Source organism: Chelonoidis abingdonii, chromosome 2 (assembly GCF_003597395.2).
Source record: "Chelonoidis abingdonii isolate Lonesome George chromosome 2, CheloAbing_2.0, whole genome shotgun sequence".
Classification (NCBI taxonomy): Eukaryota; Metazoa; Chordata; order Testudines; family Testudinidae; genus Chelonoidis; species Chelonoidis abingdonii.
Window position 1 is genome coordinate 217,205,274 of NC_133770.1, and position 26,314 is coordinate 217,231,587.

The window sequence follows — 26,314 nt, forward strand, 5'->3', positions numbered from 1 at the left end:
CATCCATACTGTAGATGTACAGCACACGTAGCTTCATTATAGAGCAAACTGAATCATTACCTGAATTCTAAACTTGCCTATTGAGATTCCAGTTCCATTTTCTGTGGTATCCCCTAATAAAGTATATGTCATTCCTCCTCTAATGCTTCTGGGTAAAGTTCCATCTATTAAAAAAGGAGCTGAATCTCCTATTTAAATAACTGGCTACAAATTGGCATTATAATAACAGGTTGGCATAAGAACAAAAGAGGGTTAAAATAAACTGAACACATTAGATACACAGTGGTGCACAGTACGAGTGCTCAGACTACTGATCATAGGAAGAAACCTGCTATTTACGTGCTCCATTTAGTTTCTGACTGATTTCCAATATTTTAATCATCTGTTTTGTTCTTCTCTAGAATCCCTTCTCTTCACACATGCTCAATGCAGTTCTCTTAAAGCTCCAGAGTTTTCTTCTGTAAGCGTTGCTTCTAATATTAATAATTACGAAGACTGCAAGCAATACAGGGCTTGTCTTCCAGAAGAGCAAATATAGATCAGACTCCAAACAACCTATCCTGACATAAAACCATTTCTGATACCCTTCTTCAGGTTGATTAGTACCTTAACCCACTAACAGTCCCATTGAAATCAATGCAATCATTTATGCAATAACATGCTACTCTACTTGAGTAAGGACAGCAGCAGCTAGCCCCTGGAAAGCAGGGACTTGCAAGGTTCCACAGAATGCACAAGCAAGCTGCTACTATTAAGGATATGTTAGAACCATAATTGAGACTAACACATCTCAGTGCATCTAGCGTTGTTCACCGCTAGGAGTGTGAGCACTCTGAATTAGCTCTGAAAAGTGGTTCACTCCACATGCTATGAGAGTGTTGCAAAATTGGTTCAACTTTGTGCTAGTGTGGATAGAATTCTTTAATCAGAATTCATCTACCCATTCTCTTTCTATAGTAGGTCTCTTGCTATGGGGAAGCTTGTGCCCAGATGAGCATTTTCCAATCGTTATACTCCTGTGACACATGAGTGGTTAAAATAGTTTGAAAATACCCTGACAGAATAATTCTGGTAAATCTTCATTCTATTTTCTCTAATTTTGGGAAATACTTTTATGTCACATGCTGGGAAAAGTAGCTGAAATGACTTCCCAAATGTGGAGAAAATAAAATGCTAGCGTAATTCTGCTACATTCTCAGAGGATGTCCCTCTGTTCCCTTTCAGACAACCACGAGTCAACAACCACCAAGGAAATTGCGACAGAGTAAAAGCAAACTACTCCTTTTTAATATGGCTAGGAATCCACCAGTATCAAACTTTCAAATAGGAAGAGTTCTATTTGTGAACTATCTAAAAAGAAGCTTTTAAAAGAGCTGTTTCCATTGGCTATATTGTCAATTCTTTGTTTTATGGTTCAGTTGTTTGCTGGCCCTTGACAGTTTTATTTGGAAATTCATTAGAAGGGATTCAGCGGAATTCTACCAACATTTACTTCCACTAGTTTTTATGGATTTGCCTTTGCTTTGAGGCTTTAGGAGGTTGTCCTCTGGATGGCCTCAAAGTTGAAAACCAAAAGAAAGTGAATGGCAACTGAACTTTTCTTCTTACTTTTAACAGTTAAGTGCTTCAATTATTTAAACATAGTTGGTCCAATTTTCTATGATCTCTTCCTGTTTTGTGGATGGTGTATATGTATCTTGATCCATTAGCTATTTACAGTGTCATGCAAGAGGAGTCTTTTCTTTAGAGAAACACCAATGGAGAAAGGCATCTAATTTAGAGCAATTTTTAGCCACTTTTATTTTCTCAGATTATATGTCCATATATAACATAATATACTTATTTAGAACTAGACTTTTTCTGCTTCTGCCATCAGTATGCAATCAGCTTCCCCAACACAACCCTCTCCAGTCCATGCAGCTAAGATAATTATCATCCTAGCCCACTGCTCTGCCCACTTCACCCCACTATTTGAATCCCTCCACAGGCTACCCATCTTCCACTGCATCAGATCAGAAGTTTCTTATCCTCACCACATGGACTCTTCACAAATGTATTGCTTCCTATTTATCTACTCTTATCTTTTTTTAGATCTGCCCCCTTTGTTCCACCAATAAGGCCAACCACTAAGCTCATATTGCTTGGTTCTAACACAATCATCTCCAAACTCATGCTTCATCTTATGCATTAAATGTCCTCTCTCAATTAATCCATAAAGCTCCTACACCTCTCCTCTAGCCCCACTTCTGCTCTGGTGCTTACAAGAAGCCAGCCAACCAATGAGGGCAATCAGGGATACCCTCATTTTAAAGTATATATTAAACGAGAAAAAAAGAAACAGACCTTTCAATGATTTGGAACCATCACGCTGTGCAACTGCTAACCTATGAGATGGCATGACCTCCTCCCCCACCTTACTCCCATTATTTGTCACACTCAGTTGTAAGCAGATTCAAATTAGTTTGTCAGCTTTGAGGATGGGTACCCTGGCCTTGAGTGCATCCTGCTCTGTGTGCATTCACATCCTCCCATCCTTATTTCTTTCCTTTCTGTCTGGGAAATAGGTCACTCAGAGTGTTTTGGTCAATATATGCTGGGTTGCATATAATATTAATAATATGCACCATATATACATTAGTATGCATTAAGCACAAATAGTATAGCAGTTATATAGGCTAATTTGTCCTATATGTTTTTTATAATCCTGTTCTCTTATGCTCAGTATCTCATAACACCTTGCATTAGCTGAAGTGAGCTTTGGCATAAGCAGATAAGAAACTTGTCAAAATCAAGATACCTTTTTTCTATGTCTCAGTACAAGCTAGGGGAGTACCATCACAGCCCGGTATCTGAAATGCTAGTATCTAAAAAAAAAAGACCAAGAACAGATCAAGACAGGGAACTGGAACAAACTGGTTGAATTTTAGTGACATGTAAAAAGATGTGTAACTTGTAAAATCCTCATATAAATACCATCAGCTGACATATGTAACTTTGGGAGCATACTCTCCACATAAGGTGAGTGTAACATCAGTGCACAAGGCTATCTAGATTTAATATTTTCAAAAAAGAAAGCACCATTTTTGAGCTCCACTTATTTGGGTTTAAAGCATTTCTAGACAGGCAGAATTAATATCAGGGACTCAGAAGTGAAATATTTTACCAGCAACACCCAGCAAGTCTGCCTCTGAAGTAGACATTTTTATTTATTTAATTTGTTAAAATAATTGAAGACGGGACCTCAAAAGCTGTCAACAATATTTTCACTCTAGTACCGCTCTACAGTGCTCTGTGTCCTATGAACAGGAGAATTTTCCTCCCAGAGGCAGCCCATATACTTAAAAAGGTTTGCTCACATGAATGTTTCAGAACCTTGCAGTACATTTTAAAATTAAACTTCCTGGGATGATTAAAATTTAACATAAAAAAGACATAATGATGGAAATCTCCAAGCTTTCCTTTGAAATCTTAATACCCGAGACATCCTATAACTTGATTCCAAATGGTCTTGAACTAGGAAAGAATAACTTACATCATGGCTGACATTTCATGGAAAACTTCGTAAACATATATCAACAGAACTGGCTCCAAATAAGTCTTCTGTTTTATTCTTTCATTTTGGTTTAATTTTATTTTTCTTGACCACTACTGCTTTAAGGATATTCGCAGGAAGATAGGATCTTTGCTCCTGACTACTTGATGATTTCCCACTTGAAGTCATAATTCTGCATTTCTAACATCATAATCATGTCAACAGCAACTAAGTACTATGTTACAAACAAAAAGAGAAATATGATTTCAAAACGGAAACAAGCAGTAAGAGAAGGAAGAACTCCTAAGCAACATTTATACTATTTTTGTGCAATTGTCCTCAGTAAAAACAAAATAATAAACAAATGGAACTATGTGGCCATGTCTTTGTAGTTAGAGCACACAACTAGACCAACAACTGCCACATACCAATTACCATTGTGACATTACTATCTTTATATTGGAAGTTCTTTTGGGCAGAGTCTGTCTTTCGTGTTTGTTCAGCATCCAGCAAAATGAGCCTCAGTTTTAGCTGGGGCCTGTAGGTGTTATATGGGTCACGTTATATCAGGGTAGAGGTGTAATTAGCATGATAAATCCTTTACATATTGATGCACAGCTCCCGTTGACTTCAGTTGCAGTTGTGAGTGCTCAGCACTTCTGCAAATCAGACCTTAGGTCTCAAGTTGGGCACCCAGAAAATAAGGAACCCACAGTTAATGACCACCTGTGAAAAGTCTGGATTAAGTGACTTTATGCTTCACACAGGAACTCTGAGGCAGAAGCAGGGAGAGACTCCAGGGCAGCATTCAGTTGCCTTAACCATGATAATCTCCTTTCTCTTCCTGCAGTACCCTGCCTCATTCACTACACACCTTCCACCTTCTACAAGAAATGAGGCAGGGGCCTACAAACAAGTCTCCTTTGCTATATAACCCTGATTCATAGAGCAGATCCATCCTGTGCACTGAATGAGGTTGGGCCTTGAGGAATATAGCACTCTTCTTCTTCTCATGTCCATCCACAACAAACAACCATAGTCTTCTCAGTGTGGGGCAAATGATATAGCCTGGTCTGTAGCCCTTGTGAGATCATGATGCATAATTCCTCCATCAGCTGGCAGACCAATAGATGTTCCACGGTTTCTGTTTCACTACAATCACATGTGCATGGGTCGTGGGAATAACCCACTTCTGCAAATTGTCTTTGACCAGCCAACTCTTGTTTAGAGGTGATTTAAACCTCTCCAGGTCAACCAATCCCTCTCCTTGCCTGCGTGAAGGCGCTTGGTAATATTTATGTACATTTTGACATCCTCATCAAGTATTTCAAGCATGTGTACCACGATTCCAGTCATGTAGCTGCCAGTGATTTTTTTAAGCATTTCTGTTGCAGGTAGGAAGCTTTTCTGCAATTTCGGGTGGCTAACTACTATGGTGTGCCCTTGTAGCACCTCTCTGATATCTTCAATCTTTCATAATTGTTCTCTTTTGCTTGTGACCACTCTCCTAATATCCAGTGCAGTGATTCCAGCAAGCACATAAACGCTGTTCGCATTTGTTGGTTTTAGTCATCCTGTAATGTAGTGGCAGCTATCATTCAGCACAGGGTCCAGCTTCTTTGCATGAGCTGATCTTTCTCACACTGGACATGAGTATTCGGCAATCAAACAGCAAAGTGCAACTGCAATGGCTCTTACTGTTGCTGACTTGGTTGTCCATTTTGAAATTCCAAACTTCCTATGTATGTTGTTCCAGATGCTAATTTTCCCTTTTGTCATCTCCACACAGGCCTTGAAGGAAAGAGAGCGTGGCCTAGCGTCACTCCAAAGTAGACAGGATTCCAGCTGGGATCATTTGATACCCGATTGCAGATGATGCTGAGTTGTCTATTGGCCTCACAACTCTGAAGATGGAAGAGACTCATTTGTGTTTTGGCTGGGAAGGTGCACACTTGGTTCCGGGTGTATAGCCTGAAAGCCCAGACAGCACCAACATGAGCATAGCTTTGATGTGGAGGAGATCCTTGGCTTGGGCAGCGACGCATGGGTTGTTAGCGTAGATAAGACTTCTCGTCCTGAGGTAGATTGGTTGATCATTCATATAGGTGTTGAAAAATACTAGTAATAGTGCACTCCCTTGTGGTAGGTCATTTCCCTGCTGCCATCATCAACTTCGCGTCCTGCGCAGTTCCACATAAGAATGTCAGTTCTCTAGTAGATACCGTATCAGATATATGAAGTGGTGATCTTTTGTCATGTTGTCTACGTTAGAGGAGAACCTTTGATGATTCACTGTGTTGTATGCTGCTTATAAGCTGATAAACAGCTCCTGTTACCATGCCCTTTTCAAAACTATCTTTGATGTATTGAATGATATTTATCACTTAACTGGTGCATGACTTGCCTGGGCAGAATCCAGCTTCCTCTGGGATTAGGTGCTTTTCAATGAGAAGTGATAGGCGGTTTAAGATAAGACACTTTACAAGTGTCACAGTAGTAGGTCTGAAGTTCTTTGACTCCATTGCATCCTTCCCTGACTTCAGGAGTGCCACAACATCATGTGCTCATCATCAGATCTTGGGTACTCTGTATGTGGCTGAGCATGTGTTAAACAACTTGATTAACCAGTTCTTTGTTGGTGATCTGGAGGGTTTGATTTGTTTGGTATGAATGTCATCTAGACTGGTAGCTTTCCCATTCCTATGGGTGTTAATTCAATCATTGTGTACTATGCCCTAAAATTGTAGGTCTCCTGGTCTTCTTGCTGCTTAAGCCATGTGTTGTGTTGTTTGTTTGATTCCTTGCCATTTTCTAGGAGTTGGTGTGTGACCTGGTCTGCAGTAGTGTTGTAGCGTTGCTCTGCTTTTTTGGGTTAAGCTTCCAGATGGTTAGCCATACTTTCTTACTGCTGTGGTCACAGCCATGCTCTCAGTAAGCTTCTGCTATGACTTCTGTTTTTCCTCCTTTAGGGCAGAGACCAGTTCTTTGCCAGCTGTGAGGGTATCCTCAATAAATGGGTCTGCTTCAAATTTCTGCTTGTATTTTGTGTACTGATCCGATAGCTCAAATGTCAGTCCTGGCACATAATTTGTTCTGCAGCCTAGTGGAATATTATTCTTTGAGACAGTGCACTCGACGTTGACAAACTGATCATAATTTTCTATATTCGTTCAATTTTTCTTAGAACATTATCAAAGTTGTTGGTAAAGCCCTTGCATTCCACTTTCTTAAAATTAAAGCAGCACTGAAATGGTACTGAGTTCAGTATTATGGCCCCATAGAATGAGTGTGAGTGTGCAATTAAAAACTGTAGCATAATATATGTGCATGCTGGCTCCTTGTCTCTCCTTCCTGCTGATTCCTTGTCCTTGTCTCCTTGTCTAGCCTGTCAGTCACCTCCTTTCCCTCAGCTCTTTATCCAGTTACAGTGTTGACTCTCCCAAGCCTTGTGGCTCTCAGGTCTCTCCACTTACATTCACTGGATCCCAGTACCCTCTGCCTCCAACTCCCAGTTTCTCTCGCCTCCTTCAGTCCCAGACACCTTGTCCCAATCTACTCCTTTCCTTGCCACTTAGTCCAGCCATTGTCCCCGCCACATCCAAATAAAACAGCTTCCCCTTCCACACTCCCTGGATGCCAGTAGGGGGAGGGGATCACTCAGAGCACTGGAGAGACAGGCATCCTACTCTCTGTTCCTCTGCCTGAGCCACTGGGAGCAGTTATTATAGGAAAATCCTTCTAAGCCCCTGGTAATCATGAAGCATTCTCAGTCTCTGGGGGATGGTGAATGAAGAATCTAGTTAGAATAGGAACTGTTAGAGGCTCAAGCATGCTCAGTGAGGACAGAATTTTCTGAGATTTTTAGCTGTTAGAATCTAACAAGTCTCTACTGAGCATGTGCTAACTGATTTCTCAAAGCCTTATAACTTGACTACATTTGGGCAGATTGTCACAGTGATGGCAAAAGACACATCCTGGACACAAAGGCCACTGCCCTGCCAAATTTCATGTCTGTGCTCCAAAGCATGTGAGTGGTAGAGTTTATCAAAGAAAAAAACACAATACTTTTAACCTGGGCAAAACAATTTTCCAGAATAAATTCCACCTGAGGCAGACACTCAGCATGGAAAATGTAAGCCCAAAGAGCTGATGTCTGGCAAAGGTATAAGCAACTGAAAACTGGGTCTTATCAAGGAATTGTGAGGAAACCTTAATTGTAGGAAGTGCTACTAGCCTCACCTATCCTAATTCCTTTTGTGGTCTCAGATAAGCCACTTAACTAGTCCACCTTAGTTTTGTGGAGACAAGATAAACATCTGTGAAATGGGCCCTATTATTATTATATACAGACTACTATCATATAGGAGATAGGAAATTCTACGAAGTTCTCATGGAGGTTCCAGTAGACCATACTCTTGTGAGTGCATGTGTGTTTGTGGCATGTTCCCTCCCCCTCCCCCCTGGCCCCTATGAATAGCATGTTCAACTTCTTCCCTTCCACCCATCCTACAAATGTCAGATGCACAACATCATCCTCACTGAAGCCATGTGCCTCTGTACTTCCTTTCAGGTCCCTGTGGTGTTTTGCCAGCACAGCTATATTGCCAGGTGATGACAAACCAGCTGCTGCCCCTGATATCTCCCCTTACCCCTCACAGTGTGGAGGTGTAAACTGGGCAAAGTGAAGAAATAATTCAGCGTTACTTTACCCAGCACAAGTTCCACAGATTTCAAGATGGATGAAACCAAGCACTGACCCAGCAATGGCCATCTCAGAGCACAGAGCCCAAACGCTGCATCACAGCCATAAAGAGGATTCTGCACAGTCCAGGAATAAAGGTGAAGAATACCTTCGAGAAATACCTTCGACTCCTGTTCCCATCCCCGATAAACTAAGATTTCACACACGGAGACAGAGTGGATAGCACCCTTTATTACTTGCTAAACTTACACATCAGTAGGTTGTTATGAAGATATATTAGTTACTGTTTGTACATATCCTTCAATTATGTAAGAGCTAAGTATCATTCTTTAAAAAAAGACCAGAAGAAAATATGTATCTGCAGATTTGTATCTAACAGCCTGTCAAATGTGGTGGCAGCAGATCTTTAAGCATTGTCACCAAGACTTTGCATTTTGACAAGCAAAACAAAAATGCCAATTGAAATATAAACATTCAAGATTTAGAAGGGATGTCAATGTGAGCAGCAGCAGCAGCAGCTCAGCACTTCTGAGACTCAGATCACTTTTATATACATTAAATCTGGGCTTGAACATTTTTGGCTATGGTTGAATAAACTATGCATTTCAGTCTTCCATTTTCTTTCTTAACTACTGCTACATATTTCTAAGATTATGTTTTAAGTTTCTCTCCACTTTCGTCCCAGATCATTTTCCTGAGCCGTAAGACTTTATATGCAATTTTCCAAGACTACCTTCATTGCTACTATTTTTCTCCTTTAAAGTGCATTTGTGTGCTGAAAAGTAACTTTAAAAAACAGTCATTGTGTGTTTGTATATTTATTATCTCTGAATGCACTTACATATCAAATGTACTCAGTAGAACTTTTGTCTAACTGCCAACTCAATCTGGGCTCTGAAAATCGAGCTGCGTACATTCTCTCTTGGGACATCATCAATAATAATCAGTTATTCTTTCAGTTACACCCGTGCAAAAATATTGTCATCACATTGCTCCTTCACTGACATCTGCGCAACCCCATTATTAATCTCATTATCTGACTGGTCCTGTCACTGGAATTTAGTAAACAATGTTGTTGCTGTTGCACAAAGAGAATAGAACCAACTTCATTCTCTCTTAGCTGTGGTGGCTGTGCAGGGCTAACAAGAATAAAAATTCAGGTCTTGTCTACACTATAGAGGTTTTGCCAGTGTAGCTATTCCAGCGGACCCCTCCCACCCCCAGCCTAGATGTAGCTTATGCCAACAGGAGTTTTTCTTTCAAATAGCATTACCTGTGCCAACAGTTGACAAACCTGCATCTACACTGGGGATTTTGCTGGTTATGTTGACTAGAGGTGTGTTTTTTTCACACCCCACTGACATAGCTATGCTAAAAAGCCTTATAGCGTAGACCTGGCCTTATTTTTGTCACTAAAGACAGCAGATATTATGAATGCACACAGGAAACAGATTGGTGACTCCAGGCTTGTCCTCACTGCAGGGTTAACTTGAGTTATCACTTGAGGGTTGCCCCTGACTTGAGTCTCATCCACACTCAAAAACCCTTAACTCCTGGGCAATGGCAGTTTTTTTACTCAAGTTGGCTGGCAAGTCAGTGGGTATTATAGGCTATGGCTCATGTTAACACATTTCATCAGCTGCTAACACAAACATCTGTGTAGCTTAGGTGTTATTCAGCTAATTTGAGAGGAGTTATTTTAGTTTATCTACATTAGAGTAAACATTGAACTACAGAAGGTACCAGTTTTGTATAGTCACGTTTCAGACTAGATCCACACTCTTAAATTGCCTGAGCTTCTTATTTGGCTATATCTTTAATCCAGCTCTCTTTAAATCCATACTCCCCTCTGTATTGTATTAACTCACCCACCACATTTCAGGTTCTCTGCAAACATGCACATGGCTGCCTAATGTCTCCTCCAGCTCACTGTATTCAGGGTGAACAAGACAGATCCCTCACAGCAGCCTCTTGAGCATACCACTTGTTACCATCTTACCACTTATATCAGCCTCTGGTCTCTGTTATCAACACTTTTTGTTTCAATTAAGCAGAGCTGGTCAGTTGAAAAATGAAGAGAAAAATAGAGAATCACAAAAGTTATCAGAATTTCTCCCCCCTCTCTTGTTTCTGAAATTTTCCCTGCTCAGACAGACACACAAATAAAAAGACGAGGGAAGAGGGTGAGAATGTCATGAAGAATTTCAAAGACCACTTTTTTTTATTTTTCATCAAAATTTTCTGTGCAGCTCTACAGTGGAGGATTTCTCAGTCCATGTATACTAATAACCATATTGATTGCAGTATAATACTACATGAAGGACCAGGCTTTCAGGTTTCACACAGTGAACTCAAGTTGGTTATCTTCCTCAGGTCAGACTCTGGCAAACAGAACAGACATCATGCAAGTAGTCTTATGTATTGAGTCAGACCATGGACTGAATGGACATAATTTATACTTCGTAACCAGCTCCATGCTTTCTTCCTTATTTATAACCCTGAGGGGAACATACTCAGAGATACTTTAGATGTGAATGCAGACACCTGAGATTTTAATTTGCAACTAATATAGCATGCTTGGATACTTATGTATTTCTAACACACCCATCATGTTAATAACACAGTGCTATACTCTTAATTAAGGGTATCATTTCCATCTGAAAACGCACTATACTCTTCTTTGTTTTATGCTGCTTTCTTAAATGAGTTTATTCCTGTATGCAATAGGAGAAATGTCAGGTCATACTGCAGTCATTGTTGAAGGCAGGCCTGTGCAGAGAGAATACTCACATAGACAGGCAGCCTGACTAAGTTAGCAACATTTGCACCGGTTTAACTACATTGATATAGTTACTTTGAGGCAAATCCCTACCGCACACACACTGAACCCAGGTAAAATGATGCTTGCACCAATGTGATTTACCTTATTGGAGGTTTATGTAGATTAGGGAAATTTGAACAAGCATAACTACATTTGCCCTTGTGCAAATTTCCCTAATTTAGACAAGCCCCTCGGCTCATCATCCTGAGCCCTGGTGGTGAGGAACCCTACAGCAAGGACTTTCCAGCCAGCTGCCAACTGAAAATTGTTCAGACAACTATAACTGTTGAGTTTGCTGCTGTCTCTCATCCTTGACACTGTCATCATTTTCAATTTTATGTCAAAAAAGGAGGAGTTTGAATAATGGAAATCCAGACTGAGTCACCATCACATCAAGTAGCCCACTCTTGAATTGTCTGGGCATTCAAACCTCCACTTTTACAAGGAATGGAGGCTAAGGCCCAGGAGCCCTTCCCAGAGGCCAAATTTAAACTTGTCTGTTTTCTGTATTTTTTACTAATCATATTAGAAAATATTGATAAAAATTGTAAAGCAGAAGCAGCTCATATTTGCCCATGGTTCGCAACTGGAAGTAACATGTTAGCCACCAGTAAATGTAACCTGAAACTAATGCAGATCACATTATACTAGTTATACCTCTGTATGCAGCCTTAGGCATATGGCTATCTGACAACTGCACACCCGTGTGTGTGAGATCCAACCATTTCTTTAGCCATTGATGAAAGTATCACCAGAAGAAAAACTCTTGTAACAGGTTGAGTTAACAGAAATAAATGAGGATCAAGACAGTACTTCAGACACTATTCTGGTATCACTAGCTGTGCTCATTGAGGACTGTTGCAGAAAGGGAAAGTTTGAAGACATAAAATTCCATGGAAGATGATAATTAACATAGGAACACCTACTTACATTTCTAAGTGTGGGGTAAAGTAAAACACTGTACACCAGTGGTGGGCAACCTGTGGCCTGCGGGTGGCCCAGCAGGGTAATTTGATTGAGGGCTGCGAGACACTTTGCTGATGTTGACCGTAGTTCCATTGACTGGCTGCAGGAGGCCGTGCCTGCGGACGGTCAACGTCAGCAAAATCAGATTACCCTGCTGGGTCGCATGTGGCCTGCGGGCCACGGGTTGCCCACCACTGCCATAAACCCAAATAAATAATCCACTCATCATTCCTATGTGGTAGATAACTTCTACAAGAAATGCTTGAAAATTGTTTTGTTTTCATATTTCAACAAAAAATTGAAAATAGCTGGCTCCTTCTAACTATTATCCTCATTTAGGGGATGAGCGAGAGAGGATGGTTTGTGGTTAAGCAGAAGAGTGAGAGTCAGAAGGTCTGGGTTTTACACTTGGCTGTGCCACTGACATCCTGTGTGACAATGAGCAAGTCACCATAGGTCTACACACTGCACAGTAAGCCCTGGTCTGTGGGATTCGGAAATCTTAGTGTTTTTAAGTCCATGTTTCAGTGGCATTACTAACACTACTCTATAAACTTGGGTTTCCCATTGCTGGAATCGGGTTTCACAGCTGCGCTAATGACAGTAGGACTTGTGGTCTGACCCACTACCCTTGCAGGATCCTAGGACCCAAGCTGTGAATGCTTGCGGAGCTGAGTTAGACTAATTTGTGGGTGAACAGATAGTGGCTTGGGCTCAAACCTGAGTCAGAGCCCAGGCTGCGTGCAGTGTAGATATACTGCTTTCTCTGTGCCCCCGCCCCATCTGCAAAATGAGGTTAATAGTAGGACTGTAAATTAATTGCAGTTAACTCAAGTGATTAATACAAAACAAATTAACTAGATTTTAAAAAGTCATGATTAATTGCAATTTTAATCACACTGTTAAACAATAATAGAATACCAATTTAAATGTATTATAAATATTTTGGGATATTTTTCTATATTTTCAAATATATTGATTTCAATTACAACACAGAATATGAAGTATAGAGTGCTTACTCTATATTATTATTTTATTATAAATATTTGCACTGTAAAAGAGATAAACAGAAGAAATAGTATTCTTCAGTTCACTTCATACAAGTACTGTAGAGCAATCTCTTTATTGTGAAAGTGCAATTTATACATTTAGAATTTTTTTTACATAACTGCACTCAAAACAAACTAAAACTTTAGAGCCTACAAGTCCACTCAGTCCTATGTCTTGTGTTCAGCCAATTGCTAAGATAAACAAGTTTGTTTACATTTATGGGAGATAATGCTGCTGGCTTCTTATTTACATTACCTGCAAGTTAGAAAGGCATTCACATGGCACTGTTGTAGATGGTGTTGCAAGGTATTTACCCTGCCAGATATGCTAAACATTCATATACCCGTTCATGTTTTGGCCACCATTCCAGAGGGCAAACTTCCATGCTGAATTTAAATTGGTATTCTATTATTGTTTAACAGTGTAATTATAACTGCGATTAATCACAGCTATTTTTTTAATCTCATGATTAACTGTGATTATTGTTTAGAATTGTTTGACAGCCCTACTTAATAGCACTACTCTACCTTATGGGAGTGTGTCGTGTGGATAACTACATTGAAGACTGTGGATTCAGATATAAAAAGACTGAAGATTCAAATATAAAAATTTTATTAAAGTTAATGTTTAAAATTAAATATACACAAGTTAGGAGGGCAGGTACTGTACATCCGGGGTTACTACAGTCTTAGCAACCACAGGGATACCTTAGATAGCTGTTAGTAAAGTCCTTCAGTTTCTTTGGGAGGAATGTGCTCTAGACAGGGTTTACAGTGTGGAAATGAAATGCACAAGGATTAAGTGACTAGCTCCAGACCACCCAGCGAGTCGCTGGCTAAACTGGGACTGAGGGCTCTGGGCTTCCTAGTCCACCAGCCATCTCTGCAAAACACGCTGCTTCTTCGGGAACCACGGCCTGGCAGAGGAGCCTGAGGGTTACTACACCCTGGGAGCCTGAACGGACTTATGTAACCACCTCAGGACCATGTGCTGGGCACACCCAGACTCCACCTTCCGCCGTTGCCTCCCCCCAGCGCACAGACACAAGGAGGAGGAAAAACCAGAAGGACTGAAAGGAGGGAGCTGGCTTAGACCCAGCCTCCTCCTCCAGCTGCTGGCTGCGGCTTTTGTTTTCTTCCCAGCTCGCTAGTCCCCACACGTGATTGCTGTGTTATGGCAGGGCGAGTGCACCTATAACGCCTGTTAACAGTGCCCGAGGAGCGGGGGGAGAGGCAGAGCGGGAGGCAAGGCAAAGGCAGCGAGCCACCCATGCACAGCCAGCCAGGGGGAGGGAGGCGGGGAAGCATGCCAGGCCAGCCACCGCTCCCTCGCCCTGCCTGCTAACCCTTCTCCTCCGCAGCCTGCCCGAGAGCCGCTGCCTCGCCGCGGCGACGGCCTGGGGGAGCGGGAGGCGAAGGGAAGGAGCGAGCCCCGGACAATGGCGGCGGCGGCTGCCACCAGCAGCCCTGGCAGCGCCAGCAGCACGTTGCAGCAGCCGCCCCTGGAGCCCTGCCTGAGGAAGCCGCCGCCGCGCATGGACCCCCGGCGCAGGCAGGCAGCGCTCTCCTTCCTCACCAACATCTCGCTGGACGGCCGGCCGCCGCCGCACGAGGAGAGCGGCGCGGAGCAGAGCGGGGGCGCCGCCAAGGCGGCAGCCGGCAGCGCCAGGACTCGCCACAGCCGGGCGCCTTCCAGCCCCCCGCCGCGGCAGCTGCTTCGCAGCAGCCGGGGGGCCACTGCGGCAGCGGCCGGCTGTCGAGCCCCCCGGCAGCGGCTGGGGAGCCGCCGGAGGAAGAAGAGGAGGAGGACGCCTTCGCCAGTGTGCAGGTGCCGGCAGCCGCCTTCCTGGGCTCGGGGACCCCCTCCGGGGCGGCCGGCGGCAGCAGGGGCCGCCTCAGCTCCTTCACTCAGGGAATCCTGCCCGTGTCCTTCTCCAGACCCATCCCGCAGGGCTACTGCTGCCTGGAGCAGGGCGGCCCCGGCGCCTTGGAGCTGCAGCGGTCCCGGTAAGCGAGCCCCGTGCTCCCCCCGTCTCCCTGCGCAAGTCCCCGGGTGCGGCGTGCACAGGGCACCGCGCGGGCCGGTGGGAGACGCTTGCAAGCGGGCAGGCGACACTGACCCCTGAAGGTGCCGGCGGGGACGGGGCGCGGTCTCCTGGAGCTAACTCCAGCTCGGGTTAGCAACACCCAACGTCCGGGGGGGCGGGGGCTGCGTGCTTTTGAACTTAGCTCAGGTCACCTTGGCAAAGCCATTGGTTCTGGTTTCAGTTGGGCCAAGACCGTTCTGTTTATACAATGCCCCCTTTCCCGCTGAAGTTCTATCCACTGTCCATTAAAATATGTGCAGTTAACGCTTGTTTCAGGGGCTGGTGCCCCGTGCTCAGGAGACCCGTCAATGCACGTTTCCTGGCGCATGTGAACATCTGTGCAGGGGCCAGGTTAGAGAGCACATCGGATACAGGGTTAAAAATAGCTCTTGATAGACTGTTAATCGTTAGGGTGTCATTGGGTCTGTGACAGGAGAAAAGGCCTGTTTGCTAAATTATTGCCTCTTCTTTTTTTTCATTAATAGGTAGCAGGCATTTATCTGTTCTTAACCTTAATCTGGCATTTTTAACAAACTGACCCAAGTAGCAGTGTTAGTTTGTAGGGTTCAGACACAGATCTGGATTTTGAAATATTGATCGGTGAAGTTTACTTCCTCCCCCTCCAGTGTAAGCATTCTGATTACCTAATCGAAAAATTAAGAATTGCAGTGTTGTAGTAATCCCCTAATGAATAAATGAGCCATACATGACAGTTCTGCACAGTTCTCACTTTAAGCACACACCATTCCTTTAACCTCCATGAACATTTTCAGAGTTGAAGCATTTTCTTTTAGTATGCAGATAGAGCAGATGCTCAACAGTTTAAATATTATCATTTGACAGTATCTGGGAACCAGTAAGGTGAGGGATAATGACAGTCGTACTGGTGCAAATTACAGTACCATAAAGAATAGGTAAACTTCTTGTAGTTTGGGCATTTATGTCCCATCAGCTGGAGGCACCATGGAGAGAACAAATAATAATTTTAGTATGTGAATGTGGATATTTATATGTGTACTGTGGATTTAGCTGTGTCATGCTGATTAAGGCATTCCCTGATAAATTAGCAAGCAAGTTTTTCAAAGTTTCACCCTTAATGTGGTTCAGGTTTAAACTCATATGCATAGTCTTACCAGATATCCTTTTTTTAATACTTAGTGCAACATTGGTTTTCTTATTAATAAATCCAAAGATTTACCCCCTTGTTTTCTCATTTGGGTAAATGCAGTGGACTGAACTATCATTCTGAGTGCTTTCTAGACAGACTGCTGACACAAATACTGTTGAAAGACCCTGCTCCAAAGTCTACTTTCCATTGACTTCAATGATTGGATGAGGTCCAAAAATACATGAAAGAAATGAGACTTGCTAACCCCTTACGCAGACCCTTTACCTACAGACACCACTTTTTTTTATGGTGAATGTCTTACCACCTTGTGCCACTGGTTATTAGTTTGCCCTTTTAATGGACACTCCCACAGAGAAAAATCTTGCTTGCTTAAATATATCTAAAGATGTCTACTAAGAATACTCAACCATGTACGAATGTATATATGTATTATGGAATAAATGTATCATAGTTACACAATAATCCTCATTTGCTTAATATGCTTAGGTGTCATAGTGGGGTAGGGAAGAAACTGGAGGCAGAAACTGTGCTTCTCCAGACCAGCATAATTTGCCACTCCTACATTCCCCATTTGTCACGCTCACTTCTTTCTATTTCTCCCATAGACTTAGCTAAGAAGACTTTGACTGTCATGCTTCAACAGCTTATAAGGGTAATTGATCATAAAAATACCAGAGGCTGCTGTAGAAACAGCCTTTTAAGGGTTAGCTTTAGTAGAAAGATTGGAGCTCTACCAAATGAAAGTTGCCTCAATACTGTATGCCCCCTGTCCTTGATTTGATCTGAATTGTAGTCAAAGTGTACGTCTACACTGCACGATTATTTCGAATTAGCTTAAACCGATATTACAAAACAGATCTAATAAAATCGGTTTAGCGCGTCCACAGTGGGATCACGAAATCGATTGTTTGTGTCCATGGTCCAAAGCTACCATCGATTTCAGGAGCGGTGCACTGTGGGTAGCTGTTCCTCAGCTATCCCATAGTTCCCACTTCCGTGTTGAGAGCACAGTGCCTGATGGGGCAGAAAACATTGCCCCGGGTGGTGCTGGGTACAGCCTCACCCCTCCCTTTGTGAAGGCAGCAGACAACCCTTTGGCGCCTTTTTCCCGGAGTGCATTGAGCAAACGCCATAGCACAGCAATCATAGACCCTGAGATCACAAACGGTATCCTGACCGTTGTCAACACCTCGCGTACTCTCTGCCAGCAGCATTCAGTACACAGAGGGTGACATTTACAGTACTCAAGGAATTATTTATTTTACTTCTCTTTCACGTGCTGGGGGTGGGGGAAGAGACTGACGAGCTGTTCCGTGAACCACGCAAGACACCGTGTATTAAGCTACAGACATTGGGCGCTCAGCCAAGAATGCAAATAGTTTTCAGAGACTGCTGTGGAGACTGGTAGCTGTAGTCCTCATTACCCCCTCCCTCCCTCCATGAGCATCCGTTTGAGTCTCTGGCTTCCCGTTACGGTTGTCACGCACCGCTGTGTATCCTGGAGTTTATTTTTCAAACGCTTTGGCATTTCCTGTTCTTTAACGGAGCTCTGATAAAACAGATTTGTCTCACCATACAGCGATCAGATCTAGTATCTCCCGTAAGGTTCAATGCAGGAGCTACTTTTGCATTTGAACTGCATCGCCACCCGTGCTGATCAGAGCTGGACACGTGAAAGCAGGAAATGTCATTCTAAAGGTCTCGGGGCTTTTCCTGTTTACCGGCACTCCGCATCCGAGTTCGGATTGCGGACCAGAGCGGTCAGTGGTGCACTGTGGGATACCTCTAGGAGGCCAATAATGTCGATTTCCGTCCACACGAACCCTAATCCGAGTTATCACTTTCGAATTTAGCGCTACTCCTCTCGTCTGGGAGGAGTTCCGAAATCGATTTAAGGAGCCGTTTAACTCTATATTAATGACGATGTCGTGTGAACGGGTACAGCGTTAAATCGGTATATCAGCCATTAAACCGATTTAAAGTCACAGTGTAGACCTGGCCTTAGCTTTCTGAGTTCCCTTTGCAGATGTTGATGCTGAAGTAAGCCCCCAGTAAAATAGCTGCTGGTGATGTACCCTATTGAACCGAAGCTTCGGTCTAGTTCTAGTCTTCGTCTATAGTTCCTCCTTTGATACGAGTTCCTCCATTTTTTTAAAAAGAGATGTTCTGAGCAGTGGTCTGTTACTGTTCAAGAGAAGATTTTCCCCTCACCCATGTTGTTCTCCTTACTGAATAATAGTTGTATTAATGCTCCTGTAAAGACTTACTGGAGTCCCAAAGATCCTTCTTATTTTTCATTGCATGCATATATTATAGACTAGACATCTTCTGCCTAGCTGAAGAGATCTGGATGGGACTTCTTCAGATCTTATCTGTATCACCTCTTAACTGGACTCCTCTGATCTTCCTGCCAACCCCTTGCCCCTGTTGTTCTGCAGTGTTTCCCTTCTCGTTTCTGTGCCTGCTTGGTTGTTTAGTTTCCCTCCTCAGTACATACAGCTTTTTATATGAGCTTGCCTGGAAAAGTTGGAGATACAGCAAATGAAAAATTGTCTGTTGACTGCATACCCGCTTATTCAATCTGACTTGTAGACTGCGTTATCTAACCTAATAGGCAATCAAGATTTCTTACACTAGGGGGAATCCCCACAGATCAGTGTTTCATAAACCAGCTCAGTGTTTAATGCTGCAAAAGTACTGGTTATGAGGAACCTTGTAGGTTTCACTTTATTCTACATACAAACAGCAGAGTGGATTATTGGAAAGCTGAGAGAGAGAGGGAGACCTGAACAACTGCTCACCCAACAGACAATACCAATCAGATATTGGCCCTCTCTGAGTTCTCCATGTGCTTATGTGGTGCTGGCAGTGCACCCAGATTTATAGATTTGAAGCTAGAAGTGTTTTCTCCTACAGTTGCTTCTTCTTGGGCTAAATTAAGCTCTGGTATAAGTGGGATGCCTGGTAAATTTGGCCCTGAGGTTTGTATCACTTGTGTGCTCTTTAATGGCAAGTTTTCCTTTCAGTTACACCTGTGCAACCGTGCTGACTCTAGTGAGATTGCATGGATGTAATCTAGAGCAGAACTTGGCCCACACTGAATATATTGCCATTATAAAATGCACATGGCACCTTTCAAAATACTTGGTAAATAGATACTGTAATTATAAAGCAGCACCAACTTGAGTACTCTAGTTTGCACACAGTGCTTAAGGTGTCCTTTCAGAGATCTTATATTAGCCTTTGGGCTCAAGTATACATTATGCACAATGAACAGCCATTAGACTATCCCTACTTACAAATCCACTAGGACCTAGTCTTACAAGAGAGCTACATAATAGATAAATCATAAGCATGCACATCGCTGACCTAAACCCAAGGACAGAGTTCAAGACTTTCTGCTGTTCAGTTAATGGTGAGAAAAGAGCCAAATGCTCTGCATATGGCCTTCCACTGTGAGCAGGATGACAAAGAGAGAAAAAAATTGTTGCAAGACAATCATTAGCGCACCCGAAGGAGAGTCATTAGGTAGTGGTTATCAGTGATGAGAGTATAGGGATTAGAAAGGAGTGGAGGAGAGTAAAATAAAGTGTTCAGAGAATGTCTTTGTATTTGCTTTCTCCCTCTGCCCTTGTTGCAGACTTGAGTTTGATCTGTCATTTGAAAGACTAGTCCTCTATGCTTAGACATGCACTTTGTTATATAGTAACATGAAATCATTTTCTATTAAAGTATCATACAAGACATGCTATATAATGTTTTTGTTTTCAATTAGTTTCCAGAAGCCATTATGAACATATAATTAGAGTTTCCTGCCTTTTTTGTTTGTGTTAGCAGTTTCAATAATTGCATACTTGTTTATATTTAACAAGGTTATCATTAATGTGGTTTGGGTTTCTGCTGTACATTTATTCACAAGAAACAAACTATACAAGAACATGGAGCTGCTTGCTGTTTGGAAGCTGATATATAATTATGTGTGTACAAGAAGAAAACTCTAACCCTGATTTTAAAGTTGGTACATAGATGCTGAAATTCTGATTAACTTATCTGGTGCCTAAGGTATTATTTATTTTAAATGATCTGTTAAACAGATGGCTAAAAATGGTAGACTACTTGAGATACAGAGCACCTCACGCTTCTGGTAGTCCCATTGGGCCTGTATATGGAGTAAACATGAATAAAGGTGGTAAAATCTGATCCTGAAACAACAAATGTGATTGCTTTTCACTTACAGCTAGAGCATTTACGTCTATAGCTATTTATGAAAAATAAACTGATATTTTGTTCAGCGATGTTGCCCTCTGTTGTGTTAACTTCAGTGGAGTAATTGGGCCAGACAGTAGGCCCCTTTCATAGTCAAAGGCAAAACCGAACCCTTTTTGTGGGCTCAAATTGTAAGAGACTAGCATATAGGTTTTGTTATTCTTGAGAATTGCTGGCAATAATGATCAGATTTGGGGTCTAAACTTTACTTTTCATCACATTTGCCTTTCTCATCACAGTAGGATGAGAGTAAGGAATCACTTTTTGGACAACAGATACTGGAAAAGGAACAGAAGGGAACAGATGCCAAGTAATTGAGCATTGTTCATTTAAAGAGACACTCAAGTAGTTCTGGCCTGAAATTTAATTTGCTTTAAGATGGTATATTGTCCCACTAAAGAAAAATACATTTATATCCATGTTTTAGTAGCTATTCGAATTAGTTTTCCAACATTAAAAATTTAGTTTACTTTTCATTATTTGAAGTTCACCAATATTATTTATCTTCCAGCTCGCTCAGTTTGGACAGTGCTGATAGAAGTCACTTTCACACTTAGGTTCTTGTGACCTAGCACAGTGTTGTGACATTTTTGGTAGCAAAGTCATGAAGAGGGAATATTTTAAAAACCCAAACAAAAACAGTTTAAAACATGAAAATGTTTATTAATAATGGCATTGGTCATTTTTAATTTACAGAACCTATTTTGGCCCTCCACTAAGTATTAATCCCTTAAAAAAGATGGATAACATCCTTAGAAATTTAGATTAAGAAAAAAAAAGAATCTAGGTGAGTGCTGGAGATGCAACAACCCATTAGGGGGTTGTTCAGGAACTGGTGTTCAGTTTGCAAAAGGTTGGCAGTGAGTCAAACCTGTCATGTTTGCTTGAAGGTTCAAATTAACTTAACTCAAACCTTGCAGTGGTTCTCAAACTTCATTGCACCGTGACCCCCTTCTGACAACAAAATTACTACATGACCCTGTGTGGGAGTGGGGGCAGAGCCAGAGCCCAAGCTTTACTGTCCCGAGTGGGGGAAGAGGGGGTCCAAGCCCCACACCCCCAAGTGGGGAGGAGCTTGGGCTTCAGTCTAATGCTGGCTCTGGCAACCCCATTAAAATGGGGTCATGACTCATGTTGGGGTTCCAGCCCACAGTTTGAGAACCGCTACTTTAAGGAATCTCATAACTCCTTAGTACACCTTACTTATCATTTGAGGGAAGGTAGATTTTCTAGTGGGCTCCATTTCCCCAGGGTGAATGGCTTCCTTCTCAGTCTTAAAGGAACAGTGCTCTTGGGGTTAAGGCATAGACTTGGACACTGGAAATTTGGTGTCTGTTCCCAGGTCTGTAATAGACCTGCTGTGTGTCTTTGAACAAGTTCTGTGAAGCCTGATTTTCAGTAGTTCACATAGGGCCTTTACCTCCATTTCCTCCTCTGTAAGATGGTGGTCGTACTTGTTTATGTCACAGGATAATTGTTTGATTAAATTAATATTTGCAAAGTGCTTTGAGGTTCTGGGATAAAGTGTATTGTACAAGTGCAAAGTATTGTTCGTTGCACCTTTGGGCTGAAAACCTCCTCGGGTTTTCAGGAAGGAGTCAAACCACTTCCTTGTCTCCATACTCCTGGGAACACTTCCTATCCCACTGTAGCAGCTACAACACTAAGACCAGGAACAGGGATGGTACCTCTGAAAGTTTCAGAGCAATTAAATATAGAAATTTGAGCCCCATAATAAATGATTGCTAGAGAACCCCTCTGAAGTAGTTGATGGTCACTATTTAGGTACTGGCCTCGGCTGAGCTACAGAATGGAAGAATATGTCATAGTGGCACTGCTCTCTACCAAGGTTAGTCTTGAGGACTTTCATTGTCAGAGAAGCATATGAGAAGGCAGTAATGGTATGTAAAATGACTGAAGACAGCAGTTGAGGTCAGACATAGCTATATATTTTTTTCATTACAGGAACCATGTATACATAAACTTGAAATTCTCTTTTGATGTATAGCAGTTGAAAAGCTGTTTATAAATTTGAGTTTCATCCAGGAGTCTAGGAGAAATAAAAATCAGTCCATCCATAATACATATTTTATAACTTCCTTTCCCATCCATATTTATGGGGGGTGCATTAGGGGACAGCTAGGGGAAAAGTTAGGCAAAACCCTCCCATTTTATTATGCAAAACAGTACTATCAAGTCAAATAGTTGTGCTGCTCTACTAATGAGCAAAGTTTATTTTAGTATAACAGCTATGATGCCCCAGCTGATATACACTGCAGGGGTAACAGACTGTATCAGCTTCACAAATGCTAATAATATAAAAGACTGGAAATTAAGGAAAATAACCACATCCTGTAGAAAAGACTCCACTCCACCAAATTCCAAGGCTTTATTAGGGCACTTAGTAAGGTTCATTTGTCAAACAAAAGAATGACAAAAGACAGGAAAAATGTACAACACTCAGTTACTGTCAAGTCAGTATGGGCACTAGAACAGATTGTAGTGTATGCAGCCATTATAAATCAGACTGATCTCTTTATTTAGCCATCAATAAAAAAAATCGTGGGAATTTATATTAATTCATTTCTAGATCATTTAGCATTATGGCTGTCAAGTGATTAAAAATTAATCTTGATTAAAAAAATTAATCATGATTAATTGCACTGTTAATAATAGAATGCCATTTATTTAAATATTTTTGGAGGTTTTCTACATTTTCAAATATATTGATTTCAATTGCAACACAGTATACAACGTGCACAGTGCTCACTTTATGTTTGATTACAAGTATTTGCCCTGTAAAAAAGTCTTTTTCAATTCACCTAATAGAAATACTGTAGTGAAATCTCTATCATGAACACTGAACTTACAAATGTAGAATTATGTACAAAAAACTGCATTCAAAAATAAAACAATGTAAAATTTTAGAGCCTACAAGTCCACTCAGTCCTATTTCTTGTTCAGCCAATCACTCAGACAAACAAATATATTTACATTTGCAGGAGATAATGCTGCCCACTTGTTTATAATGTCATCTGAAAGTGAGAACAGGAGTTCACATGACACCGTTGTAGATGGCATTGCAAGATATTTACATGCCAGATGTGCTAAAGAGTCATATGTCCCTTCATGTTTCAACCACCATTGCAAGGGACATGTGTCCATGGTGATGATGGGTTCTGCTTGATAACAATCCAAAGTAGTGCAGACCGACGCACATTTATTTTCATTATCTGAGTCAGATGCCACCAGCAGAAGGTTGATTTTTCTGTATTGGTGGATCGGTTTCTGTAATTTCTGCATCAGAGTATTTCTGTTTTAAGACTTCTGAAAGCATGCTCCACACTTTGTCCCTCTCAGATTTTGGAAAGCACTTCAGATTCTTAAATCTTGGGTCGAGTGCTGTAGCTATCTTTAGAAATCTCACACTTGTACCTTCTTTGCATTTTGTCTAATCTGCAGTGAAAGTGTTCTAAATGAACAACATGTTGCTGGTCATCATCTAAGACTGCTATAACATGAAATATATGGCAGAAATGCAGATAAAACAGAGCAGGGGACATTGAACTCCTTGGGGGATATTGTGTCACAAATTTAATGAACGCATTTTTTTTTTAGAAGCGTCATCAGCATAGAAGCATGTCTTCTGGAATGGTGGCTGAAGCATGAAGGGGCATAATGAATATTTAGCATATCTGGCATGTAAATACTGTCGAATGCCAGCTACAAAAGTGCCATGCAAATGCCTGTTCTCACTTTCTGGTGCCATTATAAATAAGGAAAGGGCAGCATTATCTCCTGTAAATGTAAACAAACTTGTTTGTCTTAGTGATTGGCTGAACAAGAAGTAGAACTGAGTGGACTTGTAGGCTCTAAAATTTTCCATTTTTTTTATATAACTGCACTCAAAACCAAAACAATTCTACATATGTAAGTTGCACTTTCATGATTGCACTGCAATACTTGTATGAGGTGAACTGAAAAATACCATTTCCTTTGTTTACCATTTTACAGTGCAAATATTTGTAATTAAAAAAATATACACTTTGATTTCAATTACAACACAGAATGCAATATGTATGAAAATGTAGAAAAACATCCAAAATATTTATTAAATTTCAATTGGTGTGATTAAAATGTGATTAAAATTGCATTTAGTCACAATTAATTTTTTTTGAGTTAATTGCATGAGTTAACTGCAATTAATGGACAGCCCTTTTTAGAATACATAAGAATCTGATAGAAGCATTGTTGACCAAACAGTGTTGAGTAGCTATACCAAATACCAAGTGTGTATTTGTTAGCTGACAAAAGTGTAACAGCAGGGACTTGGCAGGAGCTGTGTTTATACTGTATACTTATGTTCTCAGATAAGTGTAAACCTTTAACCTCCAGCCTCAACTCTCTGAAAGTTTGTGGCTATCCCATATAATTGCTTAACATATCAAGGATTAGTAGGTATGTGAAATGCGTGAGAGGTATCAGGGGAAGGGAGGGATAATTGAAGAAGCTTTGACAGGTTTGCATATGTAGCTTGCGTCTGGCACTTCCATTCCCACTGGTGAAGTTCCTCTTTGTCCTCCTCTTAGCAGCAGCTAGGCTGGTTCTCCTTGTTTCCAGATGCTTCTTTGCAATGAAGAGCCTGGAGATTGGTAGAAGCAGCTGGAAATGAAGAGTGGCTAGTACCATGGGGCCAGCCAGCTCTCCATGGACCACACTTTAAGAACTGTTGTTATCTTAAACTGACAACATTAAAAGAGTTACAGATGAGGGTGATTTTTAAAACTCACACACTCTAGTTTAGAATATACCTTAATATCTTTACTATTTGCTAAAATATATATGAAATTCACAATTTTCCCTTTCTAAAAAGGGAATAATACTCTATAATCCAGTGAGTGCCTTGTTTCTAGGAAACAATACTCAAACTGGATTATATCTGATCTTTTTCCAGAGCAGTGAGAAATTTGTCTATAGGAAGTCAGAGTGGAAGCTATGAAGGATTTAAAACTAAGATTTTAACAAGTCAGAACCAAGTCTTCACTTCCTTGACTTCCGCTGAAACGGGACTTTACCTGAGTAAGGACTAAGAGACTAAATCAAATTTAAGCTTACACCTTTGCATTTAACTGTAATACTAACATTTATACACACACTGACTGATCCCATGACAGACATTTCATTACATACAGTGGGCCAGATGCTATGCTCAGTTACACTGATGTCAGTGGAGTTAATCATAGATATGCATTGATGTATCCAAGCGTAGAATTTGGTCTAGTCTTGCAGGTCCCCATTGCCTAGAGCTCCCACTGAAGCAAGTGGGAATTCCACAAGATCAGGGCTAGTAATACAACAGGTGCAATTAAAGAAAACCAGACATGTTTGAGTGTAAAACAGGTACTACTAGCATGGCTCAAGACTACGTGACTTGCATTTTTCTCTTCCACCCTGTTGTTACAACTTTGGCCACTTAATTTTATAAACATGCACTTTGGATAAACGTCTTAATCTTTGGGTTTGGCTACACTGGAGAGTTGCAGCGCTGGTGGTGGCTTTACAGTGCTGCAACTCACTCACCGTCCACACTTGCAAGGCACATACAGCGCTGTATCTCCCTGGCTATAGCGCTGGCTGTACTCCACCTCAGCCTGGGGAATAACGACTGCAGCGCTGGTGATGCAGCGCTGCTCCGCTGGTGTGGCCACCAAAAGGGCTGTTATTGGCCTCCAGAGGTATTCATAGGTATCCCAGAATGCCTG

General features: G+C 41.6%; 1 protein-coding gene across 1 annotated transcript in view; it reads left to right on the forward strand.

Annotated features, from left to right (window-relative positions):
- The first annotated feature begins 14,043 nt into the window (after positions 1 to 14,043).
- CABLES1 (Cdk5 and Abl enzyme substrate 1) overlaps positions 14,044 to 26,314 on the forward strand; it is a 119,205-nt gene continuing 106,934 nt past the window's right edge. The window contains 2 exon segments of the mRNA XM_032795812.2: positions 14,044 to 14,750; positions 14,753 to 15,077. Of these exon segments, the coding sequence (XP_032651703.1) occupies positions 14,510 to 14,750; positions 14,753 to 15,077 (566 nt within the window). The 5' untranslated portion in view covers positions 14,044 to 14,509.